Genomic DNA, 21,748 nt, shown 5'->3' on the forward strand with positions numbered 1-21,748 from the left:
TAATTTTAACAAAGAGTAGCTGCTTGACTGATTCCAACATGTTCTCTGCAGTGAGCAGTTGGCAGAGTACAGGGTACCCAAATTTTTCTATTCAAAATCAGCTGGGGTGGGTTTAGGCTGTTCTGGGCACATGTGATTTTAATGTCATACCTCCTGCATTCTGGTAAGCACAAGAAGCAAAATGAATTCTCACAGTAAAGCAGAGAAGCCCTGCTGCCTCTCAACTATTTACTGCTGCTGGCCCCATCCCCTTACAAAGCTACTGTGCACCCCACAGCAGTGAGCAGCAGATGGCTGGTACAGTAGTTAGGAGCATTTGGCACTGAGGAGAGCTAATTCTCTGATCCACTGCAGTCTTCCTGAACTCCAAGAGGAGTTCCCATCACAGGCTCATTCCAGGTTTTCATGCCACTGACTTTCGGAAGGGAAGAGGATACTGAGCTAGTCCAGTAGTAACTGATGAGTCCAGTTTTGCCTTTTACATCAACCTCTGACTCACCCTGCACTGATACCAACTCGCAATTCTCTCTTAATTGGGGAAAGTCACTGGGCTGGGGCTCACTGACAGAATTCTGGGTCATAAAGTCATTCTCTGACTCAGAAGAAGGTTTACAACAGCTGTGGCAGTGATATGTACTGTAGGTGAGTCATGTTGAACTATCAGCACAAACATAAGAACCTTATAAAACAAATGCATAAAGAGTTGCACTGACCTACCTAAATTATAATCTTACATTTGTTATTCTATCGCAAAGGATTTGATGATGTTTTATTCAGCACTCAGTTTTCACGAATGCAAAATTTAAAAAATAAAGTTACTAAGACACTTCTCATCATATGAATCCCAAGCAGCTTTTTAAATTCAGAGGCTAAAATTTTAGCTGATATAAATCTTCTGGCAGGCATTACATTTGTGGAGGCATACTGGTTTAAAACGGCTCAATCTGATTCTAGATTCATTGGCCGAAACCCCATGTTTATAGATTACGTAACTGCAAATGCAGATATGTCTCAAGTGCAGCATGCAATGTATCTAACAGCATATAACAAAATAGTCCATGCATAATCAAAAGTGGAAAATGCTTTCTTCAATTTAATATGTAGGAAAGACTTGGATAAATAGATAAATACTATTGGATCTGCCAATCAAGCATTCCAATAAATAAAATTAAGGAAAAATATTAAGTAACTCAGAGGAATTACTGACTTTCAGAGAATGGATACTGAAGCAATTCCACTGACTTAGTAGGACCCCATTACCTGAATATTTATTCCTTTGACTCTCTACTAAGTTAGGTTAGGAGAAGTATTGCAACATCACAAATCAAACTCAACAATGTTCATGCCAAAGCAGTGGGGAAACCTCTGGTCTCCAGCCAGAGCTTGTAAAGTATGTGTTTTAACAAGTCAAACCTTTTTAGGGGCAACTGCTCTGAAAAGCAAAAGGATCACAAAGCTACCCCACAGTAACAAGTAATCACTGGAAAAAACAAGTGGGTTTAAAGCAATCTTTGAGATCCTTTCCTCCCTCCTATTACTTCTGGACAAGAGTCCTAGAGTTAAGGGATTAGGTGCTGGGTTTTAATCAATATAAAATGGGTTGCCTTTGGTGAAGCGAAGTAGGTTTATAGGAGATGCAGAATCAGCCATACTGCCTACATATAAGGCCATGATCATGGCTCCGGTTTGAGAAGGTATCAACCTTCCACCTTTTGCCCCAAGTCTTTTCATCCAAACTTCAGCTGACAAGAGGCACGCTCCTCATCCACTTTATCACAGAGTCACACTAGCTAAAACATTTGCACTAAGCAAATGTGCTTTAGCCACTGTTCAGATATGGCCCCAGGAATTTGGGGGCCAAATGGCAGGAACAAACCCCTGAGGGTTCGCTGCATTTTGAAATGGCCTTTCCACCCCCTCCGAGCAGACTGGGGGTGGCGGGAAAGAGTTGACAGTCTGCAGCTGTAGGCTCCCCTAGCTCAGGGATCTGAAACTCCCAGGGGAGGCTGGTGGCATGGAGGCCGGGCCGCAGGGATACCACAGCACGCCGTCCTACCCTCCAGGGCCTACTGGGGGGAGCCCGGCTGCCCCCTGGGGCCTCCCTGCGGCAGCGGCGGCTCCGGCTCTCCCGCGGGCCAGGGCCGGCCGCTCTCCGGGCGCCGCCGGGCGCTCCCGCCCGCTGCCTGGATGTTTCATTCATGCTCTCTCCTTCGCCATCTCTCTCTCCGACTCAGGGGAAACGGGAGCGCGCGTGGGCGGCCGCTGGAAGGCTCCCTGTCAGTCAAGCGGCCGAGCTGCAAAGAAGGCGAGCGAAGGAGAAGGAGGGAGAACAGCTTTCTGAGGGGAGGGGGCGGCTGTTGTCGCTGTCAGCCTCGCAGCCCTTCCCGGGGGCATCTGCGGAGACCTTCCCGCCTCGGGAGGAAGCAGGGGGGCCGGCCGGCTCCTCTCCTGCCCGTTCATCACCTGTCTCCCCTCCGCACACACCTACTCAGCGGCGACTTGCGGGGGGGCAGGGGGGAACGGCGGCCGCTCTGTCTGGCGGGAGTGCCGAGCGGACGGGTCTGTGCCTCCGGCGCAGAGGAGGCAGGGCGCTGTGGCGATCTTCGTGTACGTGTCTGCCGGGGACTGCGTGGGCGACGCGCCGGCGGAGGGGGCTGCCTGCCCCTGCCGCTCTCCGGGGGGCGCCCGGTGTGTGTGTCAATGGAGCGGGGTACGTGGGGCAGTGCGTCCTCCTCAGGTCGCCCCGAGGCTGGCGAACTTCCTGAGGCTAAGGGGCGCTTCCTAGTCCCGGTACCAACCGCACCACAGGGGCTGGAGTGAGAAGGTTTTGAGGAGAGGCATGGGGGCAAGTTGTAACGGTTTTAACTGTCGTAACGGTTGCGGGGGGGCGGCCGGCGCGCGCCCCTCAGCGGGCTGAGGCGGGCAGGGCGCTGGGCGGCGGGGAGCGGCGCGGGCGGCTACCGGCGGCGGGAGCACCGGTGCAGTGCGCAGCAGGGCTGGGGGCTCGGCAGGGGAGAGGCGCGGCTTGTGAGGGCCCGCTGCCCCCCGCCGCGCTTTTCCGCGCCGCAGCGGGCGGCTCTGCTTTGTGCTTCCTCCGCACCTGAGTGCGAGGCTGGGAGGGACGGCGCAGGTGGGGGCGGGCACGGTAGACAGCGGCGGCAGATCCCCGGAGCCAGTGAGGGGAGGTAAGGCTGTGCCGTGCTGCGGTGGCCGCTCCCGGGGCTGTGGGGGGCGGCTGCGCCTTCGGCCGGAGGCGGGGGCGGCGGGCAGGTCTCTTGGTTGGCTTTTCCTGCAACCGCTTCTCATCTCATCCCACTGCACGGGGAGAGATGCAACAGCAGCTGCCCAGTCCCCTAGGGAAGGACGGTGCTCGAAGGTGGGCAAGCCGTATGGGCCTGGCCGATGCGCGTAGGGGCGGGCTGGGGAGGGGGGAGCAGCCGGCGGTGCGTGCCCGCTCTCCCGGGCTCCACGCAGCTGCCCGTGAACCTGCGAGCAGCGCTGAGGGCGGCCGGCAGCCCGGCTCCGCCGGCACCGATAACGCCCCCGGGGCGCCCGCTCCGCTCCCCGCCCTCCCTCAGCCGGGCCCGGGGCGTGGTGCCGGCGTGCGCAAGGTTGGGTGGTCGCGATATGAATTTTCCCCGTTTTCCCCCGCCAAAGAACATGCCAAGATAAGCGAAGCAGACGCTGGTGTATGCGCTTAGCGGATCTCGCTCGGGAAGGACCGGGAGGCTTGGGGGAGGCTGCGTTCAGACTGGCGTAGTCGGTAGTTAACTACTGGCTGCAGTTAAAATTTTAGCAGCAGCAACAGCTTTGCGATGCTTTCCGGGAATATTGCTGCCTTTGAGCTGATGTGACAGACAGCCCGTGGTACGCTGCCACTTTCTGCTAGATGGCAGTGCTGAGAACAGGATAGTTGGCGTTGTAGGTAATAGTGTTGGGAAGCTGGAGACCTGTGTGCAGCTGGATTTTGGTGGAGTTATGGGCAGAAGAGGCTTCACATGTGCCCTGTAAGCTTATTTGCAATTAACAGGATTTTTTAAAACTTTACACATGATTAGCTTGTTATGCAATTATGATTTAGTAAGACTGTGATCTTATATTTGGAAAGGAAAAACAAATTTAGTAAGTTAAGCCTTTGTATTACAGCCTTATTGACAAACTTTCTGAGGTTTGGATACACATAATTGGCAAATTTAGGCTGTCACCTACTTGGCAAAGATTTACAGCTGAGAATCAGACTCTGTGCTTGCATTAGAGCAAGAAATTACAGACTCAAACGAAATGAAGTTGTGTGGTACGTCACAGAGTGCTGAATTGTATTGTATGGAATATCTCAAGTCCAGATTTTTCTCTCCACTTGCCCTATACTTGTTTTCCAATTTGTTCCTTTGGAGTACCACAGGGCAATGCTGTTGCTAATGTTTTCATTGATGCGTTTGAATTAGGGTTGTATATCTGAAGCCAGAGATAGTTCAGGGCTTGGTATGTGCCCATTGAGAGAAAATTTAGCATGTTGACTTGAATGTGAATCAAATGGACACCAGAACTCTTATTTTACATTTGTATATGAGTCTCAATGTTTTCAGTAGATACGTGCAGGAAGGTAAGCACATCGTGTTACCTTGTGTAATTAATTTTGTTATAATTGACTGGGCATTTTTCTTTGTAGTGTTTTGTTGTTTGTTTGGGTTATTTATCTATTTTTACTTCTCACTTACTGTTATTGTTGTGGTTCAAGGGTTAAGCTTTAAAATGTTTGTCGCTCCACTGCAGAGTTGCCAACTGGATGTCATGCATGTGAAACTAGAACAAGAGCCTTTAAATAGCAAGACCATCAATTTAGTAACAATTTAGTGTGATAAATGGTAGAACACCAACAAGAATGCAAGTCTGAGTGATTATAGCATGCATCTTTTTATATCGATAAGGTACAAAGCAGAAAAGCAATTAAACACATTCAACTTTTAAGTACCTAAACTGGTTTGAAATGGAAGAGCTGTTTTCTGTTATGCGCTTTATGCTTAAAAAGAAAAGGGGTGGAGGAGAGAGGGAAGAAAAGTTATTTACAAGCATTTATTTTGTTTTCTGGATCTCAAAATTCCATTATGTGGCAGGATGCTTTCCAGTATCTGCTTTCTCAGTATCTGGAAAGGCAGATGTTGCTGCAGCAATTACACTGATTTGCAGCACAAGGAAAAAAAAAAACAAACAAACTGTACTGACGTTCTGCCTCTGCCTAAAAAGATCAGCCATTTAACTCTGTTTTGGACTTCTCAACAGAAGAGATGAGGTAAGGAAGTTAAGTTTGTTCAACAGAAGGAGTGAAGTTAATGTACAAATTAGGAAATTTCTGTTTCCAGAATAAAATGCCTAACAGACTATGTTAAAGAATTCCACTCACTTGGCTCTACCTCACAATTGTCAGGGAGTTTTCCTAGGTGGTGTTGGTTGCTTGACCAGATCACTCTGTCCTGTGGAACATTGAGTCAAAAGGCGGAAGAAGCAGTGGAGACTAGAACCCTGTAGGCTTAGTGCATTATAGCTTTCTGAAAGCTGCGTTACAGAACCCCATCTTCACTAAAATCGCTGCAAATTTTGCTATCACAGTTGTTTTGGTTTGCTTCTTATTCTGTGTAGACCACAGCAAAGTGTGACTGGCACTCAAGATTCAGCCTATGATAGCACGTGGATTCTTGGTTTAAGCTGACGCTATAAAGAGTTTATTTTTAGTTTTCAGATAGAAAGTGTTTCTACTTTAGAGGATATTTGAGACTCCCTGCAAACAAAACATGAAAGTTAAGAACTGAAGAGCTCATTTGTACTAAAGCATCTCTAGCAGAATAAGGCCAGAAGAGATGCTGGCTATGTGTATGCTATATGAATGTGTGCTACGGCATAGTGAGCGAGCTATGATATTCAAGAAGGGCGGGGGTCTTGTGTGTGTCTGGAAGGTGACAGGGTTTATCATCTCACTGTGGAGCTCAGGCACAGTAGTTCTTTTTTTGGGTCTTTACAGACTCATCCGTTACTGATATGGAACCAACCTGACCTGTGGTTTTGAGCAACATTTTAAAGAGCTAGTATGGTACTAATTTGCATGTTAGAAGTCAGATTTCAGCTCCTGTATTGTAAGACTCCTGATTTGTGACCAGCTAGAATTATAGTAAGTGGTTCTGTATGTTCTTTTTTCCTCTTAGCCCTGCCTTGCTTAGTGATCTGCTGCATGTAACCTGACTACTAACTTGTTTGGGGCAGGAGCAGTGTCTCGTAACTTGTTTCAGTGTGGCTCAAATCCCTGTTTGCAGCTCTAAGAGGCTGGTGTAGCAGAAGGTAACAGCCTGACCCTTGCTTAAGGTCAAAGGTAGCTGCCCAGACTATTTCATACTTTTAAGAGGCAGAGTTCTAGCATTTAAAAAAAAAGAAGTTTATTTTTTTTCTTTGTGATTCCTTATCATAACTAGTTTTATTCTGTGTTTTACTACTGTGCTTATGGGTATAACAGCTAGACAGTGCAACCTGCATTTTTATAGCAGTGCAAACAACTGCAGGTGTTAATGCGAGCTCTTGTTTTTGACACAAACTCACCCTTCAGGCACAAACAACTTGGTTAAGATACAGGAAGATTGTGATCCCACTTATATATCGCCAGATAAACACCTTCAGACTATCCTTGTTGATCACCGCAGTATAATAAAGCCATTTAGACCATCTTTTCTAAAAGAATTGAATATGTGATGCTGGGTTCAAATAGCAATGAGTGCTAGGAAGAGTGACAACTGCATGTGATATCTTTCATATGTATGAATTTGTTTAGGATGATACCTATCTTCATAATCCTGTGTGTGCAAATTTGGTACTTCTGGATGTGCCAGAGGTTCAGACACATTTTGAATGCTTCAGTGAAAAGTTACTAATAGCTGCAGTATGCAGAGTCTACTCGCTAATTTTGCCCACTGTCACATATGCAGCTGACATGTCACTATCCAAACTGATGTCTGTGTGCCTACACCACTTCATTAAACTGCATAAGCTATGACATGGCTAGTCATAATTACGCTGCTTTTTTAAGTTATTCAAATGCTGTAATTCATGTATTGCTAGAATTGTTCTACTGCTTGTTTGTCCACAGATCATGTTTCATTAGAAGTGCTGATGAGGTCCCAGGACTCTGAAGACAGCAGTTTTGTGCAAGATAAGAATGTTCCTTAAAGAAGCTGATGGAGGATAGAATTCCAGAGTTGTTGGCAGACACTGACAGCGTAAGATGGCATCGTAGTCTAGTCTGAAACTGTAAGTCTTAAGGAGGACTAGGTGTCCTTGACTTTACAAGAAGTTATTGTGCTGAAGAAACTTCAGTGGGCTGTAGTCTGCTTTTGGGACCTGTGTAGATGGCATTTGTTTCTATTAAGTTATACTGACCGTGGAGCAACTAGCATTTCTCTACATGTGAGTGTGAATTTAATCCCTCTACATTAAAAGAAGTAATTTTATTTACCCTAGCGAACCTGAGATCTGCACCCATAATTTCTGAATTACTTTGTTTCTAGCACTGCTAGGAAATCTAGGAAATGGATGCTGTAAGCTTTACAGCATGACTGAAACTACTGGCTCCAAAGGAGTCTGAGTTTCGAAAGCTGCATGTTCCAAAGTTGTTGGTTCGTTTGCAGAAGTCTGTTTGGTATCTGCAGTTGACAAAGATCATGAAATCACTGATGCCGTGAAATGTGCAAAATATTTCATGTGAATGATGTCTTTGCGAAGACCCTTGCAAAGTCTGTTTTATCACTGAGACCTTTGTTTCAGTACATGGTCCTATCAGTAGGAAACAGGTTACAGGTCAGGAGGCTGAGACACTAGCACTGTACATTGTGCCTGAAATACATTACACGGTTATAAGTCCAATGTTGAATACAAAAATAACACTATCATTGGCAGATATAAGATTGATAATTGCTCGAGGTGGGATCAATATTAGTGGATATTTTAGTGGACAAGTCAGTGGACTTAGATTTTTTTCATTTCAAAAGGTGGAAGAATCTTAACTCCATCTTCCATTTCCTTTTGCCTTCATTGCACAGTTCTTGTGAGAAAACAGTCTTGCAAAGTATATTTCTATTTATAAGTAGTCGGTGATCAAATTCTTTCATTCATTTCTTTCTGACCCTGAGAGATGCAGGAGGTTGATGTATTTCACTGGGAAATGGAAAACTAATTTACATATGGAAATTTGCTAACGCAATTGCACCAACCTTATTTTCCTCACATGTACACCTCTTACAGAAGCAGACTGTGAACATGGAAGTGTATATCTCTAAATATTCAAAATGGCTATTCTGGTAGGTACCCTTGTGTAGACAGACTCTTGGATATAAATTACTATTGCAGAAGTTGTTGAAATCGCATCTAAACCTAAAGGAGAATAAACGACAAAATGAGCCCAATAACAATGAAGCTGAAGTGTAACAAAAGCACTAAGATCTTCAAAGTACATGCGCTTTGGTAAAAATCTGTGTTTTAACCTGTAGGCCCAATGTGAGAAGTTAAGGTTAAATGTCCTTTTAGAAGTCCACTCCCTTGTTTGGTCTGTATCTGTATAGTGAACAGAATACTTCTGTTTAGGGTAATACTTTCTATTTACAGTTGTAGCTGTTTATTCAGGTAACGATGCATCTTGTACTACTAGTGCGGCAGAGAAGTGACTCTGTGACATTTGTTACTTCTTGAAATGCATGTTTACTGAAATCAGAATTATACCTAGAAATCACAATCTCCCTAGATCCTGTGAGCTCTGTGTGTCTGGATATGTGTACTCTGTCCTCACATGCAAGGAGTACAGGTAAAGATAACTTGTGTTACGTGTCATTACAAATTAGGTGTTGAAAATTGGTGTAAGAATAGCACTAATCTTTAAACTTAAGTCACTAAAGTATAAAATTGTTCAAAATGAATGGCAAAGGAGTAGACATGGGACAGTGGGAGCTGTTGATGCATGCAAAGCAACAAAAGAGATGCTTGAAGGAAATTACCCTTTAAAAAAAGAGAGAAAGGAAATTAATTATAAGGATTTGGGTAAAAATCAGTAAGTATTTTAGATTTTCTTTTTTGTACTACAGGAGTTGTAATTTATGTTTTTCCTGTCAAGCTCCTAAGTATTTGACAGTGGAGTACTTGAATTGTAGGACAATATCAGACTATTAAATCATTGCAAATGGGAGACAAAAGAAGTATTGCAAAAAGTTCAGTATTAGCCCATGAGTTTAAAAATATTCTAAAATTGTCATTGAACTAAAATTTAAATTAAAAGTCCTTTAGAAAGCATTTTTTTTATTGAGGAAATAGAATTTGGAATGTTTTGGTTACCTTCCATTATTTCATCTATACTTCCTTTGGGTTGGTTTTATTTTCATAATGTACCTGTATTGTTTCTGATGTTCTTAGATGCAGAAACTTGAAAATTTCCCATCCTTAAAGGCTCAATTAAAGTCTATAGGACCATTTGTATTTACTAATATTAAGTTTGTGCCTACCTTCATTCATCATTGAAACTACAGAATACTATTTATGTTACTGTGTAATGTATAGTTTAATTCTCTGCTGATTTCACCTCTTAGCAGGGGCAGCTTAGATGATGAATTCATTTGAACAAATGTGTACCTCACTTTCAAAATGAGGCTGTATCTCACTTTTTCCCTAATTCCATACCCCAGAAAGTGGCAATCCTTATGGTTTCTACCCTGAGAGACAAACGTGTCCTTTTTCCCTGCAGGGAGTTGCTACTCCTCTTCAGTGGGTGAACACATTCTGTTTGTATCACCGGTGATATCATGAGCCTCTAATGGTATCTTAGAGTTTGTTAGGAAATACAAATGGTAGCATTTTGCAAAGATGCAGAGAGTTTTTTCAGATATCATTTAATAATCAAAACTACTGAAAAAAGCTCACAATTTTGCATGCTGAAGGTATTTGTTCTGAGCTGTATCTCTCAGGTGCTATAAATAATAACTATTTTCATAATAGATGAATTGCAGTCTGTAAAAGCAGGTCATTCCAATTACTACCTTTTTTCTCTTCCCACTGCTCCAATGGCAGGAGATCTTCAGCAACCAACAGCTTTGCAGACTTTTTTAGGTAAAGGTGAATATTATATGGGTGTGAGGTAAGGGAGGGCTCCATTGGAGTATAACAGGCTTTGGATCCTTTGGAAGGCAGGATTCCAAAAGCTGAGGTGGGCTAAACCAACAGTAACTAGCCTTTTTTTCTTTTCTTTTCTTTTCTTTTTTTTTTTTTTTTTCCTGGCAGGCAGATTCTTACCTAATTTCAGTTGTTCTTTGTAACCTTATTCCTGCCTGTTATCAGCTTGCCAGGACCACAGCTTTACTTCGCTTATAGATGACAATTGTAAGTGATTGATAAGGGGATGGGGACAGGAGTTGAGACGCTTCTTCTTTGCTTGAGAAAAGTACCGGGAAGCAAAACAATCCATTGAACCTGCTCACTGATCCCAGCTGGTCTTTGAAAACTGGGTTGTCACCAGCAGTATATGGGTTGTAGGTTGACAGTTGTCATGTGCAGCTGTGGTGACAACACTCGAGCACCAGCTTTTCCATACAGCCACTCTTGGAGACCTACTCTTACAATTCTGCTGTTGGGTAGATACCTACTCAGGAGGCAGGCAGCTGGATCACCCTGGATGTGTTCCATGTGTTTCTTAATCAGTAATGAAATTTTGTGTCTCATAGCGGTGTCTTGGACTCGATGATCCTTGTGGGTCCCTTCCAACTTAGGAGATTCTATGACTCTCTGTATACTTCCATAAAATAATAAGCAAAGCAGACTATTGCAGGTGTGCTAGTGGCAGTCCTTATGGGCTTGAGGTTTCATTTTTCTCTACTCTTGCTAGATTTAAGTCATACCATTTAGTCAGGACACTTACAAGCAAGCTAGGCATCTTGATTCAGAGTCTCTTAAGTGAGTACTTGTTTTGCCAGAGATGTTATTTAAAGCATTGTCCTGGGTATATGATACTACTTTTGAATTTACTGCCAGTTCACTGAATTGCACTTGCCTAGTTTTGGTTGGGTTTTTTTGTTTGTTTGTTGGTGTTTTTGTGTGTGTGTGTGGTGTTTTGTTTTTTGTTTTTGTTTTTTTTTTTAATACAGGTAAATAAAACATGCTGAATATTTTTTTTTTTTTTTTTTTCTAGCATCGCCCAGAGATTCTGGGAAAGCAAACCCATTTTATTTATGAGGCATTACCTTTTTTTTCTGATGGTTCTGTGGAGCCTGTTTTAGGAACAGAGACTTGCTGCTTCCATCCTGTACCTTGACTTGTTGAGTATGGCTAGATTTGTTTATTTTCTTTTCCAGAACATCTTCCATTTGGTACTCCAACAGCATCTGTTCCCTCATTTTCACTCTCAGTAACAGTGCATATTACCAGCCTGGGGCTTGGCTGTAGCTGTCTCCTTTAGGAGCAAGGCCTCCCTTGCCAGTACAGATCACTGCCACCATTCCATTACACTGACTGAAGTGTTTGCTCCTTAAGTTTGAGAATAGCAAGCCAGAGAGGTGGAATAATTTAACTAATTGGCTTGTTTCAGTCCTCTTCTAAACAAGGAAATCAGAGCCTGCAAACATTTGTAAGATGAAACATTGGCACAGACGTGATCATTTCTGTGAAACTGCAGATGTGACTGTTTTGTTATGAAGCTGCTGGGAGCTTTGTGAATTATTGTAAAAAATCCTGTGACTAAAAGGCATGTAATGGCTATTTTTTTTTCTGCTGCTAAGTGTTTCTGCACTTCAGAGCCTATTTAGAATGGCCACATAATTAAAATAGTTAACATTCTCTTTCAAATTAGAGGGAGACTTCTCACATACTTACATGATGCCTGACTTGCAATGACATACGTAAGGACATGACTGCCCAAGTGCTGTGTGTATTTTAGCCCATTTTAGCCCATGTCTTAAGCCATGTTTTCAGACCCTTAAGTGCTCTGTTCTTAGTGGTAAATTCCTGCAAGCATATGTAACATTCTTCATGCTATGTATGTTTTTTTAACCTCTCTAGATTCTTAATTATGCATTTTCTCCCCAAAGTAGGCAGTGCCATTTGTTTTTTACTTGTATCTCTTTTGCGCTTTAAGCATTGTGTACAACAGTGTGTGTCCTGAATTTTTTAGGGAAAAACATTGTCCCTTTGAATTTCATATGCATTCTCTGGCACCCTAACCCCTCAAACTCCTGATTCGAAACACTGTAGATCTTACTACTGAATATAGTCTTGGCCATTTGCCGCCGTTCTGCATGGTGCCAGTGGGCAGCAGATCACGAATGGAGGCTCAGTGCTATGAAGTTTTGTAGTGATACTAAGTAATGAGAGAACCAGCAATTAAGCAACAATATCTTTTATCTGCAGTGTATTCTGTGCAGCTCAGACCATCAGTTTTCAGTCTGTTATCCCTGAGTGGATTAGATTACAATATATTAGTTTGCATTGGATTAAACTGAGAGCTGCTGCTTTGTGTTAGTCCTGCGCATGACTTTAATGTTTCATACAGGTTTTATTTAACCCAAAAAATTGTGCCAGTGGTAAGACACTGATTCAAGCGTGGTGCTGGTTTTTGTGTTTGGACAGAGGAGACGATTATCTGGGTACTCAGGATTTAGGAAAAGATTCTCTTGTGCTTGGCGAGCTTGCTTGAAGTCAGGTCCTGCTGTCAGTGTCTCTGGCTTTACTGTGTTCTGTCAGAACCTACTGGCATTTATCTGGAGGCCTGGGATTTGTAAAGTTGTGCCTATGAGATTGCTGATTACACTGGGAAGAGAAGGCAGTCCAAAGCTAGCTGAAATAGTGTCTGCTGTAAGTTTAGAATTTGCTTTATTAAGGCATACCACTTACTCCCTTGGTTGTTGATACTGAAGAGAAGTAGAAATTGAGAGCAGATCTCTAAGATGATTTACTGTCCTTGAAACTGGATGTTTATTCCAGTTCAGAATATAACATTTCCTATCTGGGTCTACAAGCTTTTTTTTTCCTTCATTTTTTCAGCCTGTACCAGTCTGCTGCTCTGCACATGGCTCTCATCCTTTCCATCTGTGTCTGTCACCTCTCTAGCCCAAGTGTCATCTCCTCTATCTATGTATTTCTCTCTCTTTCTCTCACAAAGAGCTGAGTAACCTTCTGCCACAAAGGCTTCAGAGCAAGGAAGTGCAAACTGCCCTCTTTGTCCACTACATCCTCTCAGATTAGCAGCTTCTGTTTGATGTTGTCAAAGTATGAAAGAAGCAGCTTTTCCCTGGAAGCTATAGAATCGCCTACGTTCATAATTTCTGAAGACACAGCATGCAGCAAGTTGCCTGTAAATCCAGTGAACAACTTAGCTGGGAGAAGTCTCTGTTTAGCATAAAATTAGTGGCAACTGAGTGCTTCAGCAGAAACAAGTAGCTGAGGCAAAAAAATGAGTGATAATGAGAAGTTCCAAACCTCTGGAGAACTAATTACCCATGTTAGCTGAAGTAAATCAAAGGGGTTCAATATGTGATGACCTGCAGATGAACAAACCCCAGATAATTAAAGATGATATATAAGTAGCTAGAACCAGAGAGATTATCTAGAAATTATTGCATGTCGCTGCTTAAAATATTTTTTTATACTTTATTCCCACTAATATTTACCATGGTTGCTTTAACACAGTAGCTGTTGTGGCAACTAACATGATTTTTTTGGGGAAAAAATGAATCTATTTTTATCTTTTTGAATGGAGGAAATACTGTGAGGTAGGTTAGGATAGATACTGCATTGTTGTGATTTCTTTAGTCCTTTTGTTACAATTTGTTGTGTGTTTGTCCTTAAGCAAGGTATTCGGTGCATTTGGAAGGGATAAGGATTTCCAATAAGTTTTGAGAGTTAGTGGCAGTTTTTCACAGGTTGATAACAGTCTTCTAGAGCCTTATATACCAGTAACAGCAGTAGTAACTTCTAGATCTTATTTAGATTTGGACAAAAAGCATTTTGAGGAGTGTTGGTGGTTAACTTTGCTTTCATGACATTCAGTACCCTTGGGATCAAGTTTATTACGGGCTATTAGCCTAGAATGTTAGTAGCTGGTAATGGACTGACTGTTGAGAATTCCCTGTCAGTAATAGGGGACATGCACACATATAATGCCTTGTTTGTAAGGGACTTTATCGTGGATTGAAATGAGCTGATGGTCACCACTACATTGTACATAAAATAATAATTTGCTTCTAGTTTTTGTTCCTCTTTTGCTAGTGATTGCTGTGGACATCATGCTCTCTGATTCTGAGAACACAGTGGGGATTTGGAAGTGCCATCTTGAAACCAGTATTGGTCCTGGAAAATGCCATATTAATCAATGTAGCTGCTTCTAGGCCATTTCTTGAAATATTGAACTTAAGGATTGTGTCTACATGCTTGTGGTTGCCAGCTTTCTTTTTCAGTTGCTTCATGATTTTAGGAGCTGTTGCTTCATAAGTTACCAGAGATAGAGATGAGCAGAAATCTGAGATCATATTGTTAAGGAACTGATCTCAGACCTTAGGTCAGTGTAAATTTTAAAGCTGATCTGCTGTGCTAATCTCTTATGGTGTCATTTTGGAGCTGTCAGTTGATGATTATTCTGAATGCTTAACCCATTTTGTGTGAAGATTTCTAAACCTTTTTCTGGCACATTGTTTCTCAGTGACACTGGTTGACGTGGGGAGTGATTTTGGGGAAGCAAAAGGATTGGAAGGCAAAAGCAGCTCTTTCTCTTTTGTATCTTGTGTGTGCAGTGATGCCACAAAAAACAAGGGCTGGAAAGGATGAGAGAGCAATTGTTCCTATCCCTTGTACACCTGTCAGGTGTTCATCTTTGAGGAATATGCAGCAGAAGCAGAGCCCCATCTGCTGAGGTTCCTCTTTGTGTGAGAGTTCCTTAAAGAACGGACCTTACATAAATAACTTGTCTGACCTGTGTTTCTCTGTATATGCCGTATCATGTCTGTGGGTGTGTTGTTAACAGCTGTACAGGAAAGCAAAAGCGATACATCAAGTCAGTGCTAGAGCTGGAGAAACTAAGCAATCCTTTTAGTTGTATGCAGGTCATTATTTTTATGCGAGGTTTAGTATCATCACAAAACTTGGACCCAGATAACGTCAGAAGTTACTCCAAAATGAAGCTTAATTCCTCTTCATGTTGAACTTCATGGCAGAAATCCCCCAGGTGGTGGACAGAACAAGATCAAACTAAGTGGGGATGGCTTACAGGTTGTGAAATTTCGAGGCCCATCCACACAAGCATAGGTATTTTTTTTCTGTGTGAAAGGATCTTGATGCTCTGCTGGGTAGTAAAATCTGCTATTCTCCTTTGACTTGAAGTGGTATCTAGGGAGAGGAAAATGGTATTGGCAGCAACTTCCTTTGCTTTGAGCATTTTGTCTGTATATTCCCTGGAGAACTCATTAATTTTTAAGGCTGTGGCAGCGATAGGTTAAATGGATATAGTAGTGATACACTGATGGTTTGAGGTGCTGTGTTCATCCTTTTGGGATAACAAGTTCTGCTCCCTTCAGTGATATGTGGCACCCTGAGATCAACAGGGCAATTTAACAGGAGAAGGCAGCTGTTAAATGAATAGGAAGTTGCCATTGGTACAATGGTAGAAACCAGAAAACTGTTCTGTTTCTAGAGCATTGTCTGCTCTCTGATCAAATCCTTCTTAAGATTGACTTACCATGCTAATAGACTTATACTGTTTGCAGAAAGGGAGAAATCGTCCAGGAGGGGCACTCACTGGGGAGACAACAGTGTGTGAAAAGCAAGGTTCTAAGTTACACTATGATTTCTAATCAGTAATTGCTAGTCGGGATCAGTGTCTTGATTGTTGACTTGGAGGGTTTTAATGTTGTGAATGGATAAGCTTTTCAAACCTGAGTATATGTTTCGTGTACATGTATATATATGGCCATTTTGTAACTTGTAGTGTCCAAATACTTAATACAATTAAGTAAAATTAAGACAGCACTGTCTTAATGTGGGAAGTCTTATATCATGTGGTAGGCAGCTCCTGAGTCCTGACCTAGGACCTGAGTTACTATATCCAGCTTCCTCTCTAAGAAAAGCCATAACAGACTGCCATTGCCTTTTGAGCCAGAATTGGACTTCAGAAGACACATACTGTTTTTTCAATGGGTAGATACTTTGAGGGGGTAGTAATCAAAGCTGAGCTGACAGAGCCCAAGCAGCAGAGACTGAGGCATGGCCCTGGGGATCCTGTTACCATTTTGCTCTCATTTGGACACAGAGCCACAATGCTTTGTGGGAGATCCTCCAGTGCCCCGCTGCCAGTTGGCTGAGGTTCGCAAATGGGGCAGACCTGGCTGCAGCCAAGGCCTGAGACACCCTGAAGGTGCACCTCTGGGAAGGTAGCAGAAATATTGCAGAATACAGAGTAGTGGGGTATCACAGGACATTTAGGGGCACTGGTGCCTCAACCTCAGGGCAATGAAGGATGGAAGCAGTCAGCATATGGGCCTCCATTTGGTACTAAAACCACTTACTGGCTTTATCTTGACCTTACTGGCCTTACTTTAGGAATGACACCACTTACTGCAGATTTGGGTGATCATGAAGTGCCTTTGTCTGCTCTGTCCACACTTTTAATACTGTCTAATGCTGCTTTGCCTGTCCACCACTGCAATCCATTTCCAAGAATTTGAAGTCAGAGGCATGCACTCTGCTCCAGCTGATGGAGTTGAAAGCTGTAGGAGCTCCAAATTTGATACTGTGTATTTTGTTATCAAAGAAACGATGCCAAGATTCTGTGAAATACACCACATATATACCGTATATTTCATCATGTTTGGAGGTTTCTGATACTTGTCTTCCTGACCCTGGGCAGTAGACATCATCAGCCCTGGGACTGAAGCAGGATCAAGCTCACTGAATGAAGAATAACAGAACAAATGCAGAGGGACTGTGTTCCAGACCCCAGAAACAGCTATGTGCTTTAGCACCCGTTGAGAAAAACGAGTACTTAGACACTGGTAATCCCTCATTCTTTGGGGGTGTGCTAACCACCCATGCATCCCACTGAGATTAAAGTCACAGGGATTTACCACCTCCAGGATTTGGCCTTAGATGCCTGCCAAAATGTTCTCTGCTTTTGGAAGTTGCAATGATTCTATGTGTTTTGTTTGTTGGGGTTTTTTTGTTTGTTTTTTTTTATGTTGGGGTGTTTTGTTGTTTTCTTGGTGGGTTTATTTAGCCTTTTTTTTTTTTCTTTTTCTTTTTTTTTTTTAGTTTTCAAATTAAAACATAAAATCCAATCTACCCTGGTACTAACACTTCTTTCCCACCTCCCTACCAGAGTTTGTCTTCCTGGACTGGAACCCTGTATATCATGTTTCAGTAAGTTTCAGCATTGTTTTGCTAGCATATAATTAGGATTTATAAAAAAATGCTGACACAGCCTTAACTAGCCTATTGCAAATGTGACACTATTAATTAAGGACTCTCTAGGGTGCAGTATGCTCTTTGGTGGATTAGCTTCCTGGATATGTAATGGCAGTCTGCAAACTGATTTTTTTTTTTTTTTTTTTTTTTTTTTTAGGTCTATCTCTTGCTACTATAAAAAGCAATTCTGATAATGTCAGATTCTGTTTTACTTTATTTTACTTTCATCTCTGGTAAAAAAAAAACCAACCTGTTTCACCCTTCTACTGTACTTTAGGCAAAAGGATGAGTCAGCTGGGGAGATCTGGGAGAATTAGTACAAAACCAGATTGCTTTGTGTCCAGTTAGTCTTCTGGAAATGAAGCAAGATACTCATACTCGGTAACCAGTTGAACTCCTGTCTCAGCTGTTGGTGAACCTCAGTTAAGCTCAGAAAGGCTCCTGAGACTTATGTGTAATTCTGGCTTTATTTCTGTCTAGTAATTTTATGGAGGTTGAGATCGGAGGTGCTGTGGGATTTACTTAGTTCTTGGTGCATCTGAAGGCTAGATTATTTTGCTTCATCTCAGAAAAATGTTGAATTGTTTTGGTTTGTGGGATGCTACAGTACACTCTACTACGTACAGGTTATCCCTATAACATCACTGTGCAATAACCTTCTAAACAACTTGATGTATGGACATAATAATTCTGGAATAGCTATTTTTAAAATACTCATCCTACCGTACTATGACATAACTTGTATCTGTAGACAAGTTTGTAACAGTTTAATAGTGTTGGGGAGGTCTAATTATAAGATCGAAAGTGACCCATGTAGAAGAAATTATTTTGTGTAGAATTGTTTAGCTGAAATGTCATCTTTCATAAAGATCAGCATTTATTTAGCTATTATATACTACCTTTGAAAGTTTACCACCCTAAAACTTACCATTTTGTTTTCAAGTTGTTTGTTGCCAAATACTTTCCAGCCACTTCATTTAAATGCTTAAGTGAGAATTAATCTTTCGATCTTTCTGGTAAAAACCTGGCTGTTTATCTTTAAAAAAAAAAAAAAAGAAAGAAAGAAAAGAGTGAGAGTAAATGAATTAAGGTGTCCTTTAAAATGCTTCTCTAAAATGACTGTCCTTTTTCAAGTGATGTTATAGTTTCAAATTATCCCCGCCAATGCCCCCAATCTAGCATTAACCGTGAAAATAATTGATTAAAAAAAAATAGAATACTACTGAAGACAAAAACTTATTTAGTGATAATGTGTTCTTCTGTCTGTTCTACTGTGAGTTGACTGACTTGTAGATGTACTTGGCTTATACTGTTCGAACACTAGAAATGCTAGGAACCATGAAAATTTTGGCTACCTTTACTCGTGCCATATGCTTTGCTCGTATGATACTTGCTCATAGCTGATCAGACTGTTTTGATGGGAGACTCAATGGTGAGAGATCATGAATCCACACTAATATTAATATTTAATGCCAAAACAGTCTTCAGTGCAATATTGCACGAATGCAGAAAAAAATATTCCCAAATGAAATCAAGCTCTGCAGCATCCTTATGAATACATGAAGACTGTGCTCTGAGCTTGCTGGATTATCTTAAGTGACCCTATCAACCACACTTACAGCATGAAACAAAGAAATAGCAGGCAGATCCTGGGCTCCTTCAGGTAGCCAGTTCCTGCAAAGGATATAACTAGGTGTGGGAGTTAAGGTCTGCAGCGTGAGCATAATTGTCAGTGGATGGGGGTAGGAATGTGTACGATTCTTTTGAAGTTAGGCTGGAATGGGGAGGTTTATAGTTTGCCTTAGAAAATCCCTATGTAGATGAGTTTGATGCAAGTTTTTAATGCGAATGTAAGCCATTTAGCAAAAGTGGCTCTACATATCTCTCCATGATGTTTCCACTAACCATTTAACAAGCTCTCTGGACATATGTTGAATTCAGAATCACAGCACTTGCATTTGAATGTTGCCTGTGATCTTTTTCTGCTCTTTGTTACTTATGACCTATACTGTGGCTCACCCAGAAGCATATAATTGTTTCCTTACCTCAATCAACTTAGAATTTCATGAGCAGTGCTGTATGATTTGGATTGAGATTCATGTGGGTGGAAGGGGACTTTATATTATTTTAATCCAGCTGTAAGCTTAAGGGGTAAAAGAAGGGGGAAGTGATGGCCGTGCAGCAGTAGGGATGCAGAACTGAGTAGAACTGGTAGAAGAGGAAAGCGCTGTGTGTTAGGACAAGAACTCCTTTTTCATATCAAATTTCTTTGATTCAGCTGCAGTGTGTATCACACAGAGGGGTGCTAATGACCAGAATGTGTTTATCCCCTCTTTAGCCTCTTAGAAAGATGACCTTGAAAGACTTATGTGGATTTTTGTAGGATTGTGAGACTGGTTTCAGAACTCTGTGGATCTGGTATTTTTAATACTTGTAAGAATCCTAGGCAGAAGAATGTAGTAATTTTGATGCTTGCTGTTAGGCTTCATGACATCCAGTGAGAGGGAATTATCCTTACTGTGTGAAGACAGAGCTGAGGAGGAAATTGTGACCACTAGTAGTGGCTGGCTCTGTAGTGGGTTTTTTTTTCTGTTATGTGGGAGGCTTAGGCTTCATCAGAGCAGAGAATTCAATTTCCCCATTTCACTGAGGTTAGATTTTTACAGAAATGTAACTTTGTGTACCTTGCAGAGTCTGCAGGAGAGCAGAACTGATTTGTGTTGAGACAGATCCCCCACAAGGCTCTGAAAACAAGTGTACAAATTCAGAGTAGCTGGGTGTAAATCTGAAATAGCTGTCATGGAGATTGATGTTCTCTCTAGGAGTTAATCTAGATTTACATCAGGGTAACTGTGACCAAAATCTCTCAGAATTTCTCTTTGCTAGACTTCAGTAACTCACTAAATTAATTGCTAATTAAGTTGAGATTGTTGATTATTATGGATGCTTCCCACATATTTCTTCTGTCTTACCATCATAGAATTTAAAGAAAGAAGAGCTCCACTAGATCAGACCAGATCTTACCTGTTCTGAACTCCTGCTTGTCAAAAGTTGTTCCCTTCAACTAGATACGAAGACACTGAGCACAGTCAGCAGACATTACACTGGAGCACTGCAGTCCTCAGGAATCCAAACTTGTGTACATCTGGGACAAAACCAGCAGAGACATGGCAGCCTGTATTGCCTAAGACACTTTATGAGGAAGAGGTTAGAAGAGGGTCCTACAAAGCAGTCCCAGACTGCCCTTGAAGGCTGGCCTTACCAGTTATCTGCAGCAGAGCAGGGCAGTGTGAGTCTTCTCCTTGACATAAATACAGTGGTCAGTGTTGAGTTCACCACTGAGATATCTAAGAAACAGCATGAGCTGCCTCCCCTCAAAACACTTCTTCCCTTGTGTGTCAGAAACCACTTCAATTTGTGCTTTGTTAATTCTATACAAAGCAGATTGTACCGTGAAGTATCTCATGGTAGAATACTAATTTGCAGCATCCTAGGCCACTGAGCAGGGAAATTACCAGAGTCACTCCTTCAAGGTCTGACAACATTGAGGTGCCTGGAAATTCTGCCTCCCTCTTCAGATTTCATCCTCAACATTACACTAAAAAGGCACACCTTTCTTGTATGTGTTTTGTATGGTTTACATGAAATTGGGATGCCAGAAGAATGGTTTCCATGTGATTCTGCTGTAGTCTGGGCAAGGAGTTCTTATGAAAGCCTTACTTGAAAACTGAATTCAGATTCTGCTTCAGCATCCTCCAGAATGGAGGCAGAGGAGGACAGTTAAAGCAAGCCAACTGAGAACCTCTCATGCCCTTGAAGATAGTAAACAGATCTTTGTTGGGATTGAAAGCAGAACCAAATTAGGCTTCTGTTCAATAAAAGGCCCTTATTCATAAAATAAACATTTTGTTAGGTCTCACTAAAAATTGTGTGTAAGCAGCATGAATCTAAAATGGCACCCTTGTCTTTACAGACAAGCTTAACAACCTCCCAGTCCTTGGGCTTCACTTGGAACAGGTCTGTCCCCTAACAGCTTGTAGTTTCAATTGAGAAGGCCTGATGATACTGACTGATGAGCATGCAAGGAAGATGTAAGAATACAATAAATTGGTGATCATCTTTCTTGCCTGCATAAGAAAGTAATGGCATTGTGCCAAGCAAATATGCGCATTAGATGACTAACAGAGCTCCCACACTGTCAGTGTAGGCAGGGAATATGCAATGCAGCCACATATGTGTCTCTGAACCATACTGAGTGCTTTTTATTCTTAATGTTTGGTTTTGTTTTTAA

General features: G+C 42.1%; 1 protein-coding gene across 1 annotated transcript in view; it reads left to right on the forward strand.

Moving 5' to 3' along the window:
- The first annotated feature begins 2,183 nt into the window (after positions 1-2,183).
- Positions 2,184-21,748, forward strand: part of PTPN5 (protein tyrosine phosphatase non-receptor type 5) — an 89,878-nt gene continuing 70,313 nt past the window's right edge. Inside the window, 2 exon segments of the mRNA XM_065065226.1 lie at positions 2,184-2,498; positions 2,500-2,710. Coding sequence (XP_064921298.1) covers positions 2,199-2,498; positions 2,500-2,710 — 511 coding nt within the window. The 5' untranslated portion in view covers positions 2,184-2,198.

This window comes from Columba livia, chromosome 5, assembly GCF_036013475.1.
Source record: "Columba livia isolate bColLiv1 breed racing homer chromosome 5, bColLiv1.pat.W.v2, whole genome shotgun sequence".
NCBI classification, from domain to species: Eukaryota; Metazoa; Chordata; class Aves; order Columbiformes; family Columbidae; genus Columba; species Columba livia.